The 19,859-nt window shown below is 32.1% G+C and overlaps 1 protein-coding gene and 1 long non-coding RNA gene across 2 annotated transcripts in view; one reads left to right on the top strand and one right to left on the bottom strand.

Moving 5' to 3' along the window:
* LOC137487806 (uncharacterized) overlaps positions 1-15,175 on the top strand; it is a 23,579-nt gene extending 8,404 nt beyond the window's left edge. The window contains exon 3 of the mRNA XM_068213823.2: positions 14,487-15,175. Coding sequence (XP_068069924.1) covers positions 14,487-14,504 — 18 coding nt within the window. The 3' untranslated portion in view covers positions 14,505-15,175. The remainder of the gene's footprint in view (positions 1-14,486) is intronic.
* On the bottom strand, positions 5,428-19,859 carry LOC141378039 (uncharacterized). The gene is made up of 2 exons (XR_012391373.1): positions 19,596-19,859; positions 5,428-5,915 (listed from the first exon to the last, which is right to left on the bottom strand). It is a non-coding gene; the product is annotated as an uncharacterized lncRNA (long non-coding RNA).

Raw genomic sequence — 19,859 nt, 5'->3', positions numbered from 1 at the left:
TGGCTTGTGCGTAGATCAGTTTTCATGATACATCTAACTCTCACAGGATTGGCCAGAACCCTGCCGAGAGAGTCTGTGCTGCTACAGCCATCTGGCATGCGTTGGGTCAGAAATGCTTCTCTGCCCTCTGTTTTGGCCTCTATCTCAATCCTGGCCAGAGTTGTTTAACAGATATTTACTGTCTGCTAGCCAATTGCTCATCTTCATCATTTTTTTCTTTCCTTTTTTCTATGGTGCTATATAACAGGTTAAGACTGCTGCTTGTGCTTGGAATACTCTGAATTATTAAGACAGTCTAGCTAATTTGTCATCTCGCTGACATTTCTATCCACTGCGATGACAATCCCACTGGAGCAGCCAAGGGTTAATTGTTGCACTCAAAGGTGCAATGGTGATTTTTCATGGAGACCATGAAATGTTGCAGGGATTAGAATGGTAGCACTTTTAGATGAAAGTGTCTGCTAAGTGAACAAATGTAAAAGAACAAAAAGCAAAGCTTTTAGTTTAATGAAATTTTTCTGTTGGGATCTGGTAGCATGGCTGATTTTTAAATCACATACAGTATATTTATCGGCTAAACTGTGCATTTTCAGGAGGATTTTTAGATTCATCAGTGGTAACAAGTGGCTCAAAATACACAAATTCTAATTAGTCCAGCACTGCAAAAAAAAAAAAAAAAAGCTGTTGCCTTAAATTATTAGGTTAAATGAAATTAACTTCACCAGTCATTTCATCATTTGAACATTACATAAAACTTAAAACATCTAGTTAAATATTTTATAACTTAAAAAAATAAAGTTGTCAGCTGTGATTTTTCACTGTAAAAAAAGGTACAAACAGCAAAAGTAATTTTTAAATTTGTATGGTAAACTACCGTATTTCATTTATTTATAGTGTTAATACAGCAGTGTTCAAATAGCTGTTGCCTTAAATTTTTAAGTTTAATGAAATTAACCTCACAAGTCATTTCATCATTTGAACATTACATTAAAATGACTTAAAATGACTAGTTAAATCTCTTAGAGTTAAAAAAACTAAAGCTGATACATGAGTAATCTAAATTAAAGTTAAAATCACATTAAAAAAACATATTTTGACTGTAAAAAAATGGAAAAAATTATAGTAAAAAATGGCATGCAGCTTTTCACAGTAAAAAAGGTACAAATCGTAAAAGTAATTTTAAATTTGTATGGTAGACTACCGTATTTAATTTATTTATAGTGTTAATGCACCAGTGTTCAAATAGTTGTTGCCTTAGAATTTTAAGTTAAATGATAATAACTTCACAAGTCATTTCATGATTTGAACATTCCATTAAACTGACCTACATCTACTCAAATCTCTTATAACTTAAAAAAAAAAAATCTGAATCATGATTAATCTATAACATAAAAAACTATCTTGAATGTAAAAAGCTGTGTTTTTTATGGTGAAAAAGGTCCAAACCATAAAAGTAATTTCAATTTTGTATGGTAAACTACTGTATTTCTTTTACTTATAGTGTTAATACAGCAGTGTTTTGAAGTATTAAAATCAACACATCATATCTTTAGTTACAGAGACATACATGTTAACACAACTATAAACATATGGTGATGAGAAAGTCAGATAATGAACTACTGCTCAACCCAGAAGCAGCAAAACATGCTAATAAATAGAAGGTGTTAAGTGTCATTCACACAACTACTAGACAACATCATGATAACATACAATTAAAGGAATAGAAGAAAAAATAATAATCAGTATTTGAGATGCAACATAACACTCTGATGTACATAAATAATGGACAAAAAAACAAAAATGAAAAAGAACCATAACAATTGTTGACAAAAATGAATAATTAAAGTGTCATGCAGGGAGTTTCAGGGGAAGTCAGTTTACAGTCATTTACCATATATATTAAGAAAAATTACTGTTAACCAGATTTCATATTTTTATCAATATTGTTTCTCACCCAACACTGAAAATAAGAACTAGTGATTCACAAAATAATTATTTTACATGTGATCTTTTTGTCACCCTTTATTTAAAGTGTCCCTGTTACAATGTAATCTTTTATTTAACTCTTCAGTAATAAAAATACATTACATTTACTGTACTTACTATTTGGTTAGGTTAGAGTGCAGGTTAGGCTTGGTATGTAATTATGCATAGTTAATTGTATAGATTATAGTAAGTAAAGGGCACATAGTGTTTTATTACATTGGTCCGATAGATTAGCAGAATGTTCATTTTGTGTTTCATTCTGAATCATTCACACAACTCACTAATGAATCAGTGGTTTCAAAGAGTGTGTTCACACTAAGCAGGTTTTGTTTCATTAAAGTGAACTGATGTGTGGTTGCTCTGTTAGTGCGGACTGTGCGGTTCAATTTAACCTTAATGTGCACCTAACAAACAAACTAGGATTGCTAAATAGAAGGATCCCAGTCTGCTTCTAAATATCCTCTGATGTGGTTGGGATGAAATGTGAAATCTGTGCAGACCAATAGTATACACAAATCTTAAACAGGACAGAATGCTTACTGTATGGATACTTGTTTTTTTAATCAGAATAGTCTCAGAACTGGTGTCAGAACTGTATCTCCTTAAAGCAATTTGTTTTTCGTTGGTCTTGTATATGTTTTAAAGGGATAAATCACCCTAAAAATGTTAAATTATATCATCATTTTCTCACCCTTACTTTTTCTAACCCTGTTTAAGTTTTTTTTTCTTCTGTTGAACACAAAAGAGGATATTTTGAAAAAAGCTGGAAACCTGTAACCTTTGACTCCCTCAGTATGTTTTCTTTTTCTATAGATGTCAATGGTTAAATGTTTACAGCTTCATTCAAAATATCGTCTTTTGTGTTTGACAGAAGAAAGAAAAATTTATAACCAATTGAGGTTAAGTAAAAAGTGAGTAAATGCTAATTTTGAGGTAAACTAACCCTACAAAAGCTCTTAAGTTTGCAATGGATGAAAAAATACTATTGCAATATAAAAACATACAAAAAGTGGATGCATTTAGCCTGAATAGTTCAATCGCAAAATATATCAACATTTTTATTGACTGTTTTATTTTTGGCATCATAAAACGTTTTAAAAATGACAGTGTCACTGTTAACAAAATGTATTATTCCCCTTGTAATGAAATGAGTGTAGTTAACTTGAAATTTACTGGAAGTTAATTCGACTCATTTGAAAAGAGTTTTGAACTAAGTTCTGAAGGAAGAGTTTTGAAGGAAACGAGTTAAATAAATACCTCATTATTCCAAATTAAATGGAGTAAGTTCACAGTACAGTTTTTTTTAACTCAGATGGTTTGTAGCAATCAGTTTCCTCAAACGGTTTGAGATGCCTTAACTCATCTGCCTTAACTGGTTTTACAGTACAGTTGATTTAAGTTCTCTTCATTTTTATCGGGTTTTACTGTACTTAAATTGTTTTATTTAATCAAACACAGTACTTATTAGGATTAGTTTTTGAACTTAAATAGTTTGTTGCAATCAGTTTCCTCAAATGGTTTTAGTCCACTTTTTGGGGTTTAAAGTGTAAGAAAAATAATATATATATAAAAAAAAGAGCACTGTATTAGTAACATTATTTAAGTACTTTCCATCTTTGTTGCCTAGTTTTATGTAATTACACCAAACTAGATTCATATAATGGAGTTTGCAATCCCCTGGATTTTTTTGGAAACCTAGGAATTAGTAATAAAATTATTAAAATGCAAAATAAAATCTAAATAAATCACATTTCTTTATTTTTATTTTATTTTTTTCATTTACAAAATTGTAACTTATCTATGTCAAGTAGGCATTTTAGGTCTGATTGCTTACAAAATTGAAACTTCTTTATAAACAATAATAGATTTGCTTGCCTATTTTTGATAATTTTTCATTCATGTATTAATTTATTTATCCACTCATTCATTCATTTATATCTTTGCTAACACAAGATTTGAGCACACAACCTTTCAATTCCTAGCACAAGCGTTTAACCAATACTTAACACCATGTGTTATACGAACCCAGCATTTAATGAATATTTCCATTGCTGCAGATATTTCCCATACCTGATAGACTTTACAGTGGAGTGTATCATGCTGCTCCTTGTCACATACACTTAAGCTGTTCCTCCAGCACTTGCTGATGGAAACCTGCGAGACCTCCGCTGAGTTCAGGGATGAAGTGAAGAGGACTGCAAGGCCTGACGCTTTTCTTGTTAAAGTAACCCAAAGGTCAGCCACGACTCGATCCCATCCAATCCAGGTAGAGCTGCCGGCAAAGCTGTCCAACACCTCGCTTTTTCTCAGTGCCCCCAAATCCTTGACTGGCAGTCAAAACAGCCCAAAGCAGAATCAGAGGTGTAGTTGACCGCCTCTCGTCTGCGCTTTGCAAACCATCCCTTCAAGTCGCCTCTAATCCTCTGCTAGTCCTGCTGGCTGTGGCTTCTTTAATCCCAATGCTTTCTGACAGAACTGAGCCCAGGCCTGAAGTTTAGGCTTGCTTGCTTGCTTGCTTGGAAGAAATAAGGTGCTGGTGAGACGCATTTCAGAGCTCAGCCAAAAAGTCTGGACGGCATCCGATGACAAACAGACGAGGGCCCTGATCTGACGCTTAGTGAGCCTGAACCTGCTCTGTTATCACTCAACCCACTTTTCTCTGCAATCTCTCATCAGTGTCAGATGGAGGAAAGCAGAGATGACAACAAATAGTAGCTTCTAACCTCTGATGTTTAAAGAGATATGACGGGTTAAAAATAGAGCGTTTGAAAGCAGGCTCTCAAGTTAAGAAAAAGATTGTTATTTGCTTTCAGCAGGGGCTGCTTTGCAGTGGCAATTTCACACATCTATGTTTTATCTATTTTTTGTATGTATTTACAAGAATATTCAAAACAGTTTGCATTCAAATTTATTTATTTTTGAGGGTATGATAATAAGATTTATATATAAATACACCACACCTATTTCTTGTGCCAAATCTACATATTAGATCCATTTCTGATGTATCCTTTGACACTAAAGTCTGTAGTAATATTAATTCTACTTTGTCATCATAGAAATAAATTGTATTTCAAAATATATACAGTTGAAATCAGAATTTTTAAACCCCCTGAATTATTAGCCCTCCTGTTTATTTTTCCCCCAATTTCTGCTTAATGAAGATTTGAGTTTTTCAACCCATTTCTAAAAATTTTAGTTTTAATAATTTCTATTCTATTCATTTCTAAAAACAGATTTATTTTATCTTTGCCATGATGACAGTAAATAATATTTAACTAGGTATTTTTCAAGACAGCTTAGTGACATTTAAAGCCTTAATTATTTTAATTAGGTTAACTAGGCAGGTTAGGGGAATTAGGCAAGTTATTGTATAATGATGGTTTGTTAAAAATTATAGCTTAAAGGGGCTAATAATTTTGACCTTAATGTTAAAAAAATAAAAACAAAAACTGATTTTATTCTAGCCGAAATAAAACAAAAAAGACTTTCCAGGAGAAAAAAAAAATTGTATTAGATATACTGTGAAAATCTCCTTGCTTTGTTAAACATCATTTGGGAAATATATAAAAAAAGAAAAAAAAACATTCAAAAGGGGTTTAATAATTCTGATTTCCACTGTAGTTTTTTAAAATTTATCTAAAAATTTGTGTTTTACTGTATTTTGATCATATGAATGTAGCATTGATGAGTGGAAAACAATTGTACCGTATTTTTGTTAAAAAACAAGGAAAAAAAACAAAAGATTTCCTAATTTTTTTTTCTCGAAGTTTCCAATATGTCACCCTATATATCATGTTTGTTGAGCTGTTTATGCACAGTGGTGAAGTATGACCAACCTTCTGTCCTCTCAGGCCTCTGTGTTTTCAAATCATGTCCTTTCTCGTATCTCCAGCAAAGACTTGCCGCTGGATTCAGACCTCTGTGGAACACTGAAGGCAAAATGAAAGAGTGTAAATGTTTAATGCTCCACCAACAACAGAGAATAGGAAGCTAATATAAAATGTCGTGCATTTCCAAGCCCGGCATTTCATTCGATCTGAATTTTCACAGACCTGTCATTTATATGAATTACTGTATCAATTAATTGGAATGACTGGGAAGCTGCGTGGTTCCTCCTGGAACAATATTGCAGTATATTTCTCTGTTGTTTCATCATATCAGAAATAGTTATGGTTTCCAATATTCTTTTTGTTCTGGATGTCTGCCAAGTTCTACACAGGCAGTGTTGCCAGACGGCAGGCATTTTCAATCCAGAATGCTAAGACCTGCCGTGGTTGGCAGAGAAGAAAAAAAAAAAAATGAAGCTTGACATTTGTTAATGCTTTGTCCTAATCCATAAAGGCATAAATGTAAAACAAGGAAACTGAATATTAAAAATATAAAAAATGAAAATTCTATTTTCTCTGTAAAGAATGCAGAAGTGTGCAGAACGAAAAAAAAAATGGTGATACTTTAGCTGAAGTACCAGTTCTTACAATTACCTAGTGGCTTATTTATGGCTATTATTAAAATATTGGCTGTTTATTTATGTATATAAGTACATATTAGGGCTGAACAATATATCATTTGAGCATTGATATCGCAATGTGTGTATCTGCAATAGTCATTTTGCAGGGTTAGATTATTATTTAAAGAGTAAAATATAAGGATATTATTATTAATTAAATTTTTTTATACTAAGGCTGGGCAATATTGCAAAAAAAATCATGATATCATGTTTCATATAATTCAGTATTGCAATTATTAAATATTTTTAACAATACATTTTGTATTATTATGATTTCTTAAACCACTTAATTGTAATTTACCAACATTACTAAGGCAAATAGTTTTAAAATTCAAAACCAAAATAATTTAAACAAATTATTTGATAATGAAATAAACATAAGTATTAAAAAGAGACTCTTAAACTTGATAAATAAAATGTTACAAAATGTGTGCAATAGTAAATGTAGATCATCATCTGTAAGTGTGAATAATGATACAGTAAACCTGGTTCTCTGTAAACAAAACAAATGATAACAATCAAATCTGAACTTTCAAGTAAAGGAACCAGCTACCATTATTCAAGTACACAATGCAACATTACAAACTGTGAAGTTAGATGACCATAGATATATACACTAGATATCGCATAGGGACCCTGAGCATGCGTCAATAGCGCCGCCACATTGGTACAGTGCTCCCAGGACAAGTGTCATTCAACCGTACTAGTCAAGACGGTGTTATTACGTGAAGATGCGGGACTTTAGCGATGTCTACATGTGTAGTAACGAGCAAACAAAGAAAACAAAGCACAAAGGCAGAACATTTTATAGGTAATATTAAGTTTTTTTCTGTTTTTGTATGTTCTGAACTTTTGTGCTAATCAGGTAACGGTATTGATGATAATAGTCACTTACTGCATTCAGTATACGGCAAAGCAGCTCCAACTTGCACCAAACACTCGGTTTATGCTAGTTTTGTTGAATAAAATCAGCAAACAATGCAAAAGAAATATGACAACGAGATGCTGCGCTGCCAGAAACTTGTATTATTGTCGGCTAACGTTAGTGAAAGAGTCGTTCAGGGGATTCATTCACAAACGAATTGCTCCCTCCGTCAGTATGAGAAGTGAAAGCAGGAGAGGAGGTGTGTTTCAGGACACGGATTAGATTAAATTTAACAGGGAGGGTGAATAGTACATTTCTGTACACACAAACACAAGCTTTTTGTCAGGAATGCCCGTGCGGTCACTGATCCATCAGTGTAGAAAAGTGATGTAAAATTATAATTTTCGTAATTGGAAAAAAAATTACATAGTAACATCCAGAAAAAACTCCCGATCATAGATAAATATGTATATGTGTATTTCTCTGGCTTTGGATGGCCACAGTCCTCCACTGTACCTTGGTCCCGCATTCATTTCAAAGGAGCGCTACCCTGTAGCAAGATGGCAGCGCTATTGACGCATTCCTTCCAATAGACAACAATAGGCCAGGTGACATCTAGTGTACATATCTATGGTTAGATGACTATATTATCCTCTACGCTAAAAAAAATCTTTCAGATGGGGAGCTAGTGGCTGGGATGCACAAGAAAAGAAACCAAAAAGCCACTCTGGCAACATCCTTTTTTATTTACAATCTCCTCTGCTGCTAGCCATGGCACTCATTTTCGCGCGTGTTGTTATTCTGACCTTAAGTGACAAGTGCAAGTCCTTCACCATTTTCAATGCACTTTGCACTCGTGCTTCCCTGCCGACTTTCTGTAACCAGGCGACAATCAACCACTTTTTCAGAGGCTGACAAACAGGCAAACCATTGCTGGAGCTCCGATACAAATTTATGGAGAAAATAAAATGCACTGCAGTGCTTGGATGCGCTGTGTTTGTCTGAGGTAATTAGCCTGCCGTTATAACTGAAATGTGTATATTCCATACAAAGCGTGAAGCACATTGGTTAGATCTACTTACATGAGTGTGCTCAAGCATTCAGAAAAGTTAGGATGTTTTCAGCTAGGTGCGCCTGGAAAATGCACATGTGTCACATGTGAGCAGCTTGCACAACATGTGCGCGTCGCTCCTATGTGCACGTTGTGCGCCTCTATTGGAAATGACAAACTTACACCCTAAGTTTATTTACATTCCTTCCAAGGCATGCGTTAAGCAGCCACATTTAATAAAATTATAGCTTCAAACCAAAACTTCATACGGATTTTTTTTTAATCGATATTGACAATGGTGTTCGATTTGATCACCCAGCCCTAATTTATACTATGATGATCATGTTGTTTTACATCTGAAGATTCAATTTCTGTATTTGAATACTGTTAGACTTCCCGGAAAATCATAAAGTAGTGTTGTAGTGATACCATTAATTAATCTTACGATACTATACCAGATGAAGTATCATGATACCAAGTAGTATTGCAATACTGTAACTCAAATTATAAAAGAAAATGCTATATTTTATGTTTTATTGTACTATAAAGAAATACCACCATATTTTATGTTATAATAGGCCTACTTTAATTTAATTCATAATTCTCTAAAGGTCAAAAAATATTATTTGCACCTCACTTCACCTAAAATGTATTCATTCTTTTTGTTTATTTTGTAGATAACTGACCAACAAAAAATACATTAAAATAAAGATACACATTTTATAGAATGAAATTTGTTACAAAAGAATTACATAATTACACCATATGAAGTGATCGAAAATAGTTTCAATGTTTCCTGTTGCTATTTGAGGTTTTTCATCCATTTTTCTTTTCAATATTATCAGCTAAAAAAATCCAAAGTAGTTTAAAATTTCACTTTGTGAGTCGTTCTTTTAAAGAGATTGGAGACAGGAACAGAAATGAACCGATTCAGTTGTGTGTTCGAACTGAAGCGCTAGAAAACGTCAATTAGGCTACCATAAAAGGCACAAATTCTACAGTTTTGCAACCTTACAGGACTCCACAAAATTTTAAAATAAAATGGTCTGTTGTTGCACAATCGTGTGAGCATTTTAGTGACTTTTCCACATGCAACATTATCTATTGTAGATAAACCATTAATGACGATACTACCGTTTACAATCTACAGTGGCACCACCAGTATTTTGGAGCCATATAATATCCCAATACCTCCATAGTATCGGTAAATCATGCAATCCTACCATAAAGTACTGTTTATTTATTTATTTATTTATTTATTTTTACTTATTATTTATGCAGATGCATCACAAAGAACAAAATACTTAATCATGCCAGTCAATGTAAATTAATAAAATCTTTCCATTTAGAGTTGACCAAATCATCTGGTGAAATTTTATTCTTATTGCAAAATATATGTAAAAAAAATATATATATATATGGTAAAACAAAATATCGTGATGTCTGATTTTTCCATTATTGTGCAGCCCTGATCTTATTCTACATCCCTAATTCTATGTTATACTATTAATAAGAAGTAAATTAAGAGTTTATTGAGCTGAAAGAATGAAATATATACCTTAAAATCAAAATTTCAAGATAAAATCTTTTGAAGCAGCTGCCATTTTTCAAGCATGCTGAAAATAGGACATTCCCTCATGTCACACCTTTAAGAATCATCAAATGTTTTGTGTGACAAAAGAGTCAATAAAAAAGAGGAAAAAGAAAGAATGCTAAAGCTTGCTGTGGTTGGCTGAGAAGTTAAATCTTTAGCCTAATCCATGGAGGACATAAAAATGACTAGCAGTAATTTCTCTATAAAGAATTCATGAACTGTTGAGTGTGCAGAAAGAATAAAAAAAAAACTCTCGACAACAAAAGTCCACGTAGGAAACTGATAACAACTGCTATAATTATCCATGCAGGATGCAAATAGGACATTTCCTTGTGTTACTCCTTTCAGTAACATCAAATGTTTTGCGTGACAAACATTATTTACAGAGGTTTTCTGCAGAGCCCAACAAGAAAAGAACGAAAAGGAAAAAAAGGAAAGTGAACGAAAGTCTTTCTTTTTTTCCCTCTTCCTTGTCGCTGACACAGTCACAGGAGGTAGCCTGTTAAACGCAGGAAACCGTTTGGTGTGTTTCTCTCACTGACTGCCACACAACGCTGTTAGTCGTTCCCTTTTGAACCGTTGCCTACAGGATCAAAGCATGCATGAAAGTGTGCAGGTTAGTTAAAACCAGAGATGTGTTGAACCACGCTCCAAACAATCACACACACACACTGACACACACAAACACAGACAGCTCAGTCACCAAGGATAGCTACACTCTGATGATGAAGCAATGTGCTCGTGTTGAAAGGGGCAAATCAGAGGTGTTTTTTAAGCCTCAAAAAGGTAAAAATGGCTTAAATGTTATAATTGATAGAGCGTACTATTGATAGGCAGTTTATTGTTGCTGTTGACAGTTGCTATTTGGCCATTTTGAGATTGTCTGTGAAATCATGAGTCTGCTTGGCTGGTATTTTTGTCACGTAACACTTCCAAAATCCACTGGAAGTCTTGCCAGATGATAAATAGACATTATGAGAAACAGAGCTTTGTGTTTAAAATGTGTTTTAATGATTATTTGGGCAAATCATTTTTTCTCTTTTGCAATCTTTGTATTTTATATTTACTGATGTAAGAAGGGGGTTTAAAGAGATACAGTAGGTTTTAAATAATAAAATGATGTTTCAAAGGGGTAGTTCACACAAAAATTTAAATTCATCATTTACTCATTTACTTTTAAAATTTTCCAGGTCAGTTTTAAAAAGTGTTTTGATTTTTTGGTTCTGTTGAAAACAAAAGAAGATATTTTGAAGACTGCTGGAAACCAGTAATCATTGACATCCATCTTGGGAAAAAACATTTCCAGGACATTCTTCAGTATACAGTGCTCAGCATATATAAGTACAGCCCTCACAAATCTACATTTTAAATTCATATTTTTAATAGGAAGCTATACATATACATGAGGTTAGTCAGTACTGAACCCAAATCTGAAGCTTATCTAACAAAACAACTTACGATAATGGTCCAAAATACACCAAAATTAATATGTTACAGAAAAATAATAAATACAAATTTAAAAGAAAAAAAAATCAAGAGAAGCAAAATAATGTAAAAATGTAGTTGAAACTTTGTAGGTTGTAATTTATTTTTGCAATAGTTTGCTTGAATTTAATTGTATTACCCTTCAATTTATAATTATGTTTTGTGAATAAAATATTATTTTAATAAATGCATCTGTTTAATAAATCTGTTTTGTTTAAATGCACCAAAATACATTGCCTATATTCTTTGAGAAATGGAAAAAATATTCATTTTCAAAATGGGGTTTACTCAATTATGATGAGCACTTTATATCTCTCTTAGGGCTGCACAATATGTCGTTTGAGCATCGATATTCATGTTTGTAATAGTCACATCGCAAGATATGCAATTTTGAATTGGGTTCTACATGACCAGAAACCACAGGTGTCAAAACGCATGAGATTTTTGGAGAATTCAAGCATAATAGAGTGGAAGGTAATCTTAAACATGTGTTTTTTAAAGCCTGTGACTATGTAAGCATTGTAAGTTCAATGCATTTTAATAGTACATAAATGCAGATTGTTTCATGTTAGAAACAATTCCATCTCTAAATATATTTAATAATCATTTAAAGTCTTACCTGGAAGAATCGTGTGAATGTTTTGTGCAAATTGTCATTTGTTAAATTTTATGTGTGTCTAATTTTGTATCTGAAACTTTTTGTGCTGCCATTTTGACCAGGACGCCTTGGTAGAAGAGCTGTATATCTCAATGGGAAATTCCTGCTAAAATAAAGGAAAAATTAAAATATAAATAAAGTAATGAAGTTTAATGAAAATTCATTTTATTGAACAATGTGATCAAGACTCTGCATTGTTAATTTGCATTTGATTATTCCATTTCTGTAATCTAACACTGTTAGTCTCTCCTCAGAAAACTTTTATTAAAACAATTATTGTTTATTTCATTTTAATATTTGCTCCATTATGTTTATTTATCACTATTTTGTTTATTTGTTTATAATAAATTACATAAAAATATATTTACAGGTTACTCCTCTATAAAATCATACCAATCAATCAAGTCTTTGCAGAAAGAGTTAATTAAATTATGGTGAAGAGATATCGCAATATTTCATATATAGCACAATATATAAAAAAGCAAAAAATATTGCAATTTCAGATGTTCCGCAATGTTCCAATTCGCAATGTTCCAATATCGTGCAGGCCTAATATATACATTTGAAGTCAGAATTATTAGCCCCTTGAATTATTAGCACCCGTTTATTTTTTCTTATTTTTTCTTTATTTTTTCGTTTTTTTTATTATTATTTTTTGTATTATTTTTTTTATTTCTAATAACTAATTTATTTTATCTTTGCCATGATGACATGATTATCTTTGCCATGATATCTTATAAATAATATTTATAAGATATTTAACTTTTATACAGCTGAAAGTGACATTTAAAGGCTTAACTAGGTTAATTAGATTAACTAGGCAGGTTAGGGTAATAAGGAAAAAAATAGCTTAAAGGGGCTAATAATTTTGACCTTAAAATGGCTTTTTAATAATTTAAAACTCATTTTATTCTAGCTAAAATAAAACAAATAAGACTTTCTCCAGAAGAAACAATATTATCAGACAAACTGTGAAAATGCCCTTGCTCTGTTAAACATAATTTGGGATATATTAAAAATAAATAAATAAATAAATAAAGGGGGCTAATTAATCTGCCTTCAGCTGTATATATATATATATATATATATATATATATATATATATATATATATATATATATATATATATATATATATATATATATACATATATATATATATATACATATATATATATATATATATATATATATATATATATACATATATATATATATACACACACATATATATATATATATATATATATATATATATATACATATATATATATATATATATATATATACATATATATATATATACATATATATATATATATATACATATATATATATATATATATACATATATACATATATATATATATATATATATATATATATATATATATATATATATATATATATATATATATATATATATTAATATACAGTTAAAGTCAGAATTATTAGCCCCCCTTTGAATTTTTTTCTTTTGTAAATATTTCCCAAACGATGTTTAACAGAACAAAGAAATTTTCACAGTAGTCTTATTTGTTTTATTTCAACTAGAATAAAAGCAGTTCTTAATTTTTTCAACGGTTTTAAGGTCAAAATTATTAGCCCCTTTAAGCTAATTTTTTATTCGCTAATCTACAGAACAAACCATCGTTGTGCAATAACTTGCCTAATGACGTTAACCTGCCTAGTTAACCTAATTAACCCAGTTAAGCCTTTAAATGTCACTATAAGCTGTAAAGAAGTGTCTTGAAAATATCTAGTCAAATATTATTTACTTTCATCATGCCAAATAAAATAAATCAGTTATTAGAAATGAGTTATTAAAATCATTATGTTTAGTAATGTGTTGAAAACACGCTTTTCTCACTGTTAAACAGAAATTGGGGGAAAAATAAACAGGGGAGCATTTATTTGATTAAATACTGTAAAATATTGTTTTTCTTATTAAGATTATTGTGTTTAACAGTTTATTTACTGTAATGGCAAAGCTGTATTTTCAGCATCATAACTCTCAGTGTCTCACATACATGTGCTCGCACAGACACACACATTAATTCAAGAAACTACAAATCCACTAATTATAATTCATTTATCTGTTATTTATCCAAAATCATAAGTGATTTTTGTTTAATATTTTGAATATATGTTTACTAAAAGTAAACATAAGCTCTTCAAAATGTTGTTTAGCATCAAGCCAGTGAAATCTACAAGTGCTCTGATAACAGCTCCAGCTCACAAACGACTAATCAAGCCGCCTTCCTTGGCTTTGAAAACGAAAGGCCACTTATCTGATGTCAGGTTTGTTACTGCCCAAGGACTGAGATCATTTCTCTTTCAGCACACAAACGCTGGGTGACGACAATCAATCAAATGCTGATTCACCGAATTGGCCAACACGGAGGAGAGGGAAAATTCACCGGAGCCAAGTGTGTCATCTGTTGCCAGCGTCTGTGTGCGTGATGACAATGCTGTGCTGGATTCTGGCTCTGTATTTCTACAGCTGCTTGATTATAATGATATTCTGACCCCTGCTGATTCTAGAGGATCCACAAGCCCTCTGATCAGTAACTTGCCTCGGGCTTATCAGCTCTCAGCATGAGGAGGCTGCTGTCCCGAACATAAATATTAGATTTGAAAAAATATAGGGCGAATATATGAATCGAAGAGCAAGCAAATAAAAAAAAACAGTCAGTCTGGGGCATACTTTGAGTTTTTATGATTAGTTGTGTGTTGTTGTTTGCATTAGAAGAGTTACATCAAAGATATGTATTAAACTCTTTTGTGTTCTGATAATAAGTAGAAAATATAATCATTTTTCATAATGACTAACATTTTGTTTAACAATTATGATGAATTATTTTGAAACTTTTGTTTATATTTTCTGTAAACATATTTTGAACTTTAAATGAGAAAAGAAAACATGCGTTATGGATGTGACCAAAAAAGTCTGCGGGTTTACAGTATACAACATACTTTGTAGAAATTCTGTGAATTAAACTGCATAACCCAAAATAAACAATGCTCATCAAACGGAAATGAGTTGGCTCTCTATAGAACGAAAGGGATAGGTTTATTTTATTTTAAATTTTCACATTTATGAGGAAAAACTGTCGTTGCAGATGTGACATCTCTTCGTTACTGATGTGACAAATGTGAAATTGCCACTTGTGTGACTTTGGTTAAATCAAATAGAATAGTATATATATATATATATATATATATATATATATATATATATATATATATATATATATATATATATATTAGTGGTGTAACGATACACTCAGCTCACGATACAATGTGTACACGATATAATGTTCACGGTTCGATATGTATCACGATATTTGGAATAAAAATTACAAATTAAACGGAAATGCAAATTTTATTTTAAAAAATTTATTACCAAGTAAACTATTTTTTTATGTATTTCTTTTGTTTCAACTTGTTAAACTGAACCTTCTTTTAGAAAATAAATTAAACAGGCCTGTCTCTGGAAAATAAAACAATTTAAAAACTTCTTATAAATTATTATTGAAATGACAGAGACAAAATTAAGGAACAATTTAAGTAAAGGTGCAAAAAAAAAAACTTTCTATTCAATTAAATTTAACAGTAAGAGTTTAAGGCTTTGCTTGGTCACTTGCGTTTTTTGTGTGTGCAAAAAAAAAAAATCTACATTTCCAGGTAATCAGCAGTTCTATAAGATAATCCTGAACTTTGGTGTATCTGTCTGAGAGGTTTTTATGGATAGCTGTCTTCATGTTGGGCATGATGAGTGACATGGTGGCCGTCTTTTCATTACACAGAACAGTCGAGGCTCTTTTCAGCAGTTTCGGCAGGTTTACTATTTCTTCGGCGTCACTGATGTCGGCGCTATCAAGTGTATCATGTTGACGTGCATTTTTGTGTACCTCTGTATTGAAAAGGGTTAGTGCTCGTCGTAATCATAACTCTAAAATGCGATATGATTGTTTAAATAATGTGCACGTTTTCGGTTTCATTTCCACTGCTAAGTGCTGTTCACACTTCCCATGCGGCTCCTGAACGATCACTCTGTTCCACAAACTGGATGTTGTTTACTATTACCTGTTAGTCACAACCTGCAGGTTCTGTTCACTGAAGCAGACGCGCGCGTATGGCAAGCCATTTTAGCATTTAAACCTTTGTTCTCCATAAATATATTTAGAGATATCTCTAATTATATCTTTACTAGTCATAATTATAATTATTCTAGCCAGAATGACAATTAGATTATAATTAGAGATATCTCTAAATGAATTTTGACTAGTCAAAAATCCAATTCAAGATATCTACAACTGTAATTCGACTAGTAGTAAATTAATTAGAGATATCTTCAAATATATTTATAGATATCTCTAAATATGACGAATTAAAGATATCTCTAAATGTATTATGACTAGTAAGAACTCAGTTAGAGCTATCTCTAATTGCAATTGTTACTAGTCGAAATTCATTTAGAGATATCTCTTATTACAATTGTGACTAGTTAAAACTCATTTAGAGATATCTGCAAATATTTTTCAATGGCAGTCAATGGAGGAATATGACTAGTCCAATCTGATTTCGTACTATAGTACAATTGTAATTGCAGATATCTCTAATTGTCATTCTGACTAGTCGAATTATAATTATGATTAGTCAAAATATAATTAGAGATATCTCTAAATATATTTATGGATAGTCAGAACAAAGGTTTAAATGCTAAAACGGCTTGCCATACGCACGCGTCTATCATAGTCCGCCCTCTGTAGTAACAGCTCACAATCAGCTCACTTCATGTGTGATTTTGCAGACGCGAACACATCATTATATGAAGACAATGATATTTTAGGGTGAATTGTACCTTATAAATACAGTATGTGACTCTTTCAACACCATTAGGAGGTGTCGCTGTGCAAAGTAAGTAAATCACTGTGAAGACTTTAAAACTTAGGATGTTTGACCCAGTATGCATGTCAAAAAGCGGACGAGTCTAAAGCAATGACTGTACAACCGAAATGTTGCCACAGCACGTGCGACAGCAGGTGGAACGTAGCTCACGTGCAAACAGCTCAACTAATAAGAGAAAACGGACGTCATATCGTAATCAAATCGTCATAACGCCACGATGCATTTGTGAAATTTTTGCATCGCAATAAATCTTACAACGATAAATCGTTACACCCCTAATATATATATATATATATATATATATATATATATATATATATATATATATATATATATATATATATATATATATTCTAAAAATATTTATTGTTTGCTTGGTCAAACTATTTTTATCAGATGAGCTGAATCACAATTCTTGTTTTTTGTGTCAATTTAAATGTTTTGTCTTCAGCCAATTTAAATGTGTTAAGGTAACTTAATCGAATTGTGTTGCGACAACATGAATTAATTGTGTGAAACGCTCCATCTATTTATCTATACATCTATCTGTCTGTCTACGAACTTTCCATCCATCCATCCATCATTATTAACAGATGTGCTGCTTTAGATTTGTGCAGAAATAATATTTAAATAGCTGAAACCATTTATAAATTTCTATAGTCACATCAACAACTTTTTGGACTGAATAAAAATAATAATATAAAAAAACAGAACTGCCTGATTTTTGCTCAAATATGCTTTTACAGAGCATAAATATTTAATTTGAATTACATTGGGCAAATATACTGTAATAAAAAAATACAGTCATTTGGGACGTTGTTTTGGTTTTCATCACTATTTCTGTGTTGCTGTTTATATTAGAACATTTAAAGAAAGTGCTAAACTCTGCATTTGTGTTCTTATATTAAGTGCAAACATAATGTTTTTGTAGGAACAACTAACATTTTTTGAATGATTATACTGTCTGGGAAAAAATAATAATAATATGGCTAAGTAGATGTTGCAAAATATTGCTTGGGGTGCAAACCGTGCACTCACACACACAGAACTGAGAAGCTCAGCTCAGCTCAGCTCAGCTCCAGAGTTGCAGATTTGAAAAAATAAAGCTCCTCAGCAGTCGGCAGGTGTTTGAACATCAAGCCCTGCTCACGTTTGGCCTGCTGTGTTGGGTTGGAGAGAAACCCGCTCTGACTGCAAAGACGGGAGATGCAAGCAGGCAGGAGGAATAAACACTAGTGAATGGAAGGTGAAGTGACCTATTTCTACACGTGATGGTGGCAGAGGTGTCTACATAAAAAAAGAGAAAAGAAAACAAAGTCTCATGTCTTAAGGGGAAAAGGGAATTACAAGCCTCTTAAGATGTCCTGTGTTCAATTTTTTATGTTGTTGAGAATATTTATGTTTTATAATAAAGACAAAAACTGAGAATTGTGTTGTGTGATGATTTACCAAACTTATATATGGTTTAAACACATCTTCAGCAGATGTTTGCATTTTTAAATGAATAAAAGAAGAGAAATTGTGTTTAATTATTTGAGGAGGATTGTAGATAAATCCCACCTACAGTAATCCTTTTTAATTCATTTTGATAACCAGAATTTGCTTTTTAAGATTTTATGTTCTCTGACTGCGAAAGCAAGAATCTGTAAAAATAACATGTGATTAAATAATAGTGTAGTGGTGTTTCAGAATAGCAGACCTCAGAGGATTGGTGACTTGGGGTCGTCAGACTTTGAACCTTTGATTCACTGAGGAAAGAAGGAGGAGGGGGGGCAGGACGTCACTGGACAAGCTGCTCCCCTCCTCTGTGTGATAGTGAAGCTCCAAAAATTTAACCCCTCACTCCATCCTGAAGCATTCTTAACTAAACTCAATAACGAGAGTTCCTAATCTTGAAATGCTCCGAAACTAAGCTATTTTTGGTTCAAATATGATCTGATGCAGCTATTTGAAAAATCAGTTTTATATATCTGAAAATAAATATGCATAATAAATAAAGCTGAACATGAAGCTGAACTTAGGTAAAATCATGCAGAAATTATGCTATGGGTAATTCAAATGTACTTATAAAGATAAAATGATGAAAAATAAGTCTATAAACTGGCTTGAGAATTAAACTATATGATTAAATCTGTATTTTCAGGTAACATTGCACTGAATTTGAAATTATATACATTGTTATAGACAGACAGACAGACAGACAGACATTCATTTCACATATGAAGAGTTCTCATGCAAAAACCTCGAAATGTCGTCTGAAACTTTCTTCTAAAATAAGCAGTTTTATCATGCTTCTGTCTTGTGTGTGGGTTCACTAATATCACTTTTCTGGCAAAGAATAAGTCCTTTTTGAGGTCTTTAAACTAAACAATGTAAACAAAGGAAGCTGAGAGAAAAAAAAGAAACGTTCATTTTCGATGGAAATTTCAGACGGCACTTTGCATCTGAACTCTGCATATGTTAAACATTTTTGTTTAAATATTGACAAAATGGAGGATTACAAAACCGCCACGGTGTGCACGCAGGCAAGCCTTACCTTCACTGTAAACTTTGACCCTCTGAACTTCCGACGTCAGTCGGAATCTACCATTTCACTCAGAACTTGTAAAACGTCGCTAAGTCGTGTCAATTTCAAAAGTTAATGGGTAGAAAATGGACAATAAACGTGAGCACAGACGGTTTAAGAATGGCACTTTATCATGCCTGCGTCAATAAAACGATGGAAACTGCAGCTGAGGTGAGATGTGTGCTGAGACATAATGGACTGGTCGCGCGCGTTTTTAGGCGCGCTCACTGAAGT

Source organism: Danio rerio, chromosome 2 (assembly GCF_049306965.1).
Source record: "Danio rerio strain Tuebingen ecotype United States chromosome 2, GRCz12tu, whole genome shotgun sequence".
In the NCBI taxonomy this organism is placed as follows: domain Eukaryota; kingdom Metazoa; phylum Chordata; class Actinopteri; order Cypriniformes; family Danionidae; genus Danio; species Danio rerio.
Note: the sequence above shows the minus strand (reverse complement) of the source record. Positions and strands in the feature narration are given on the sequence as shown.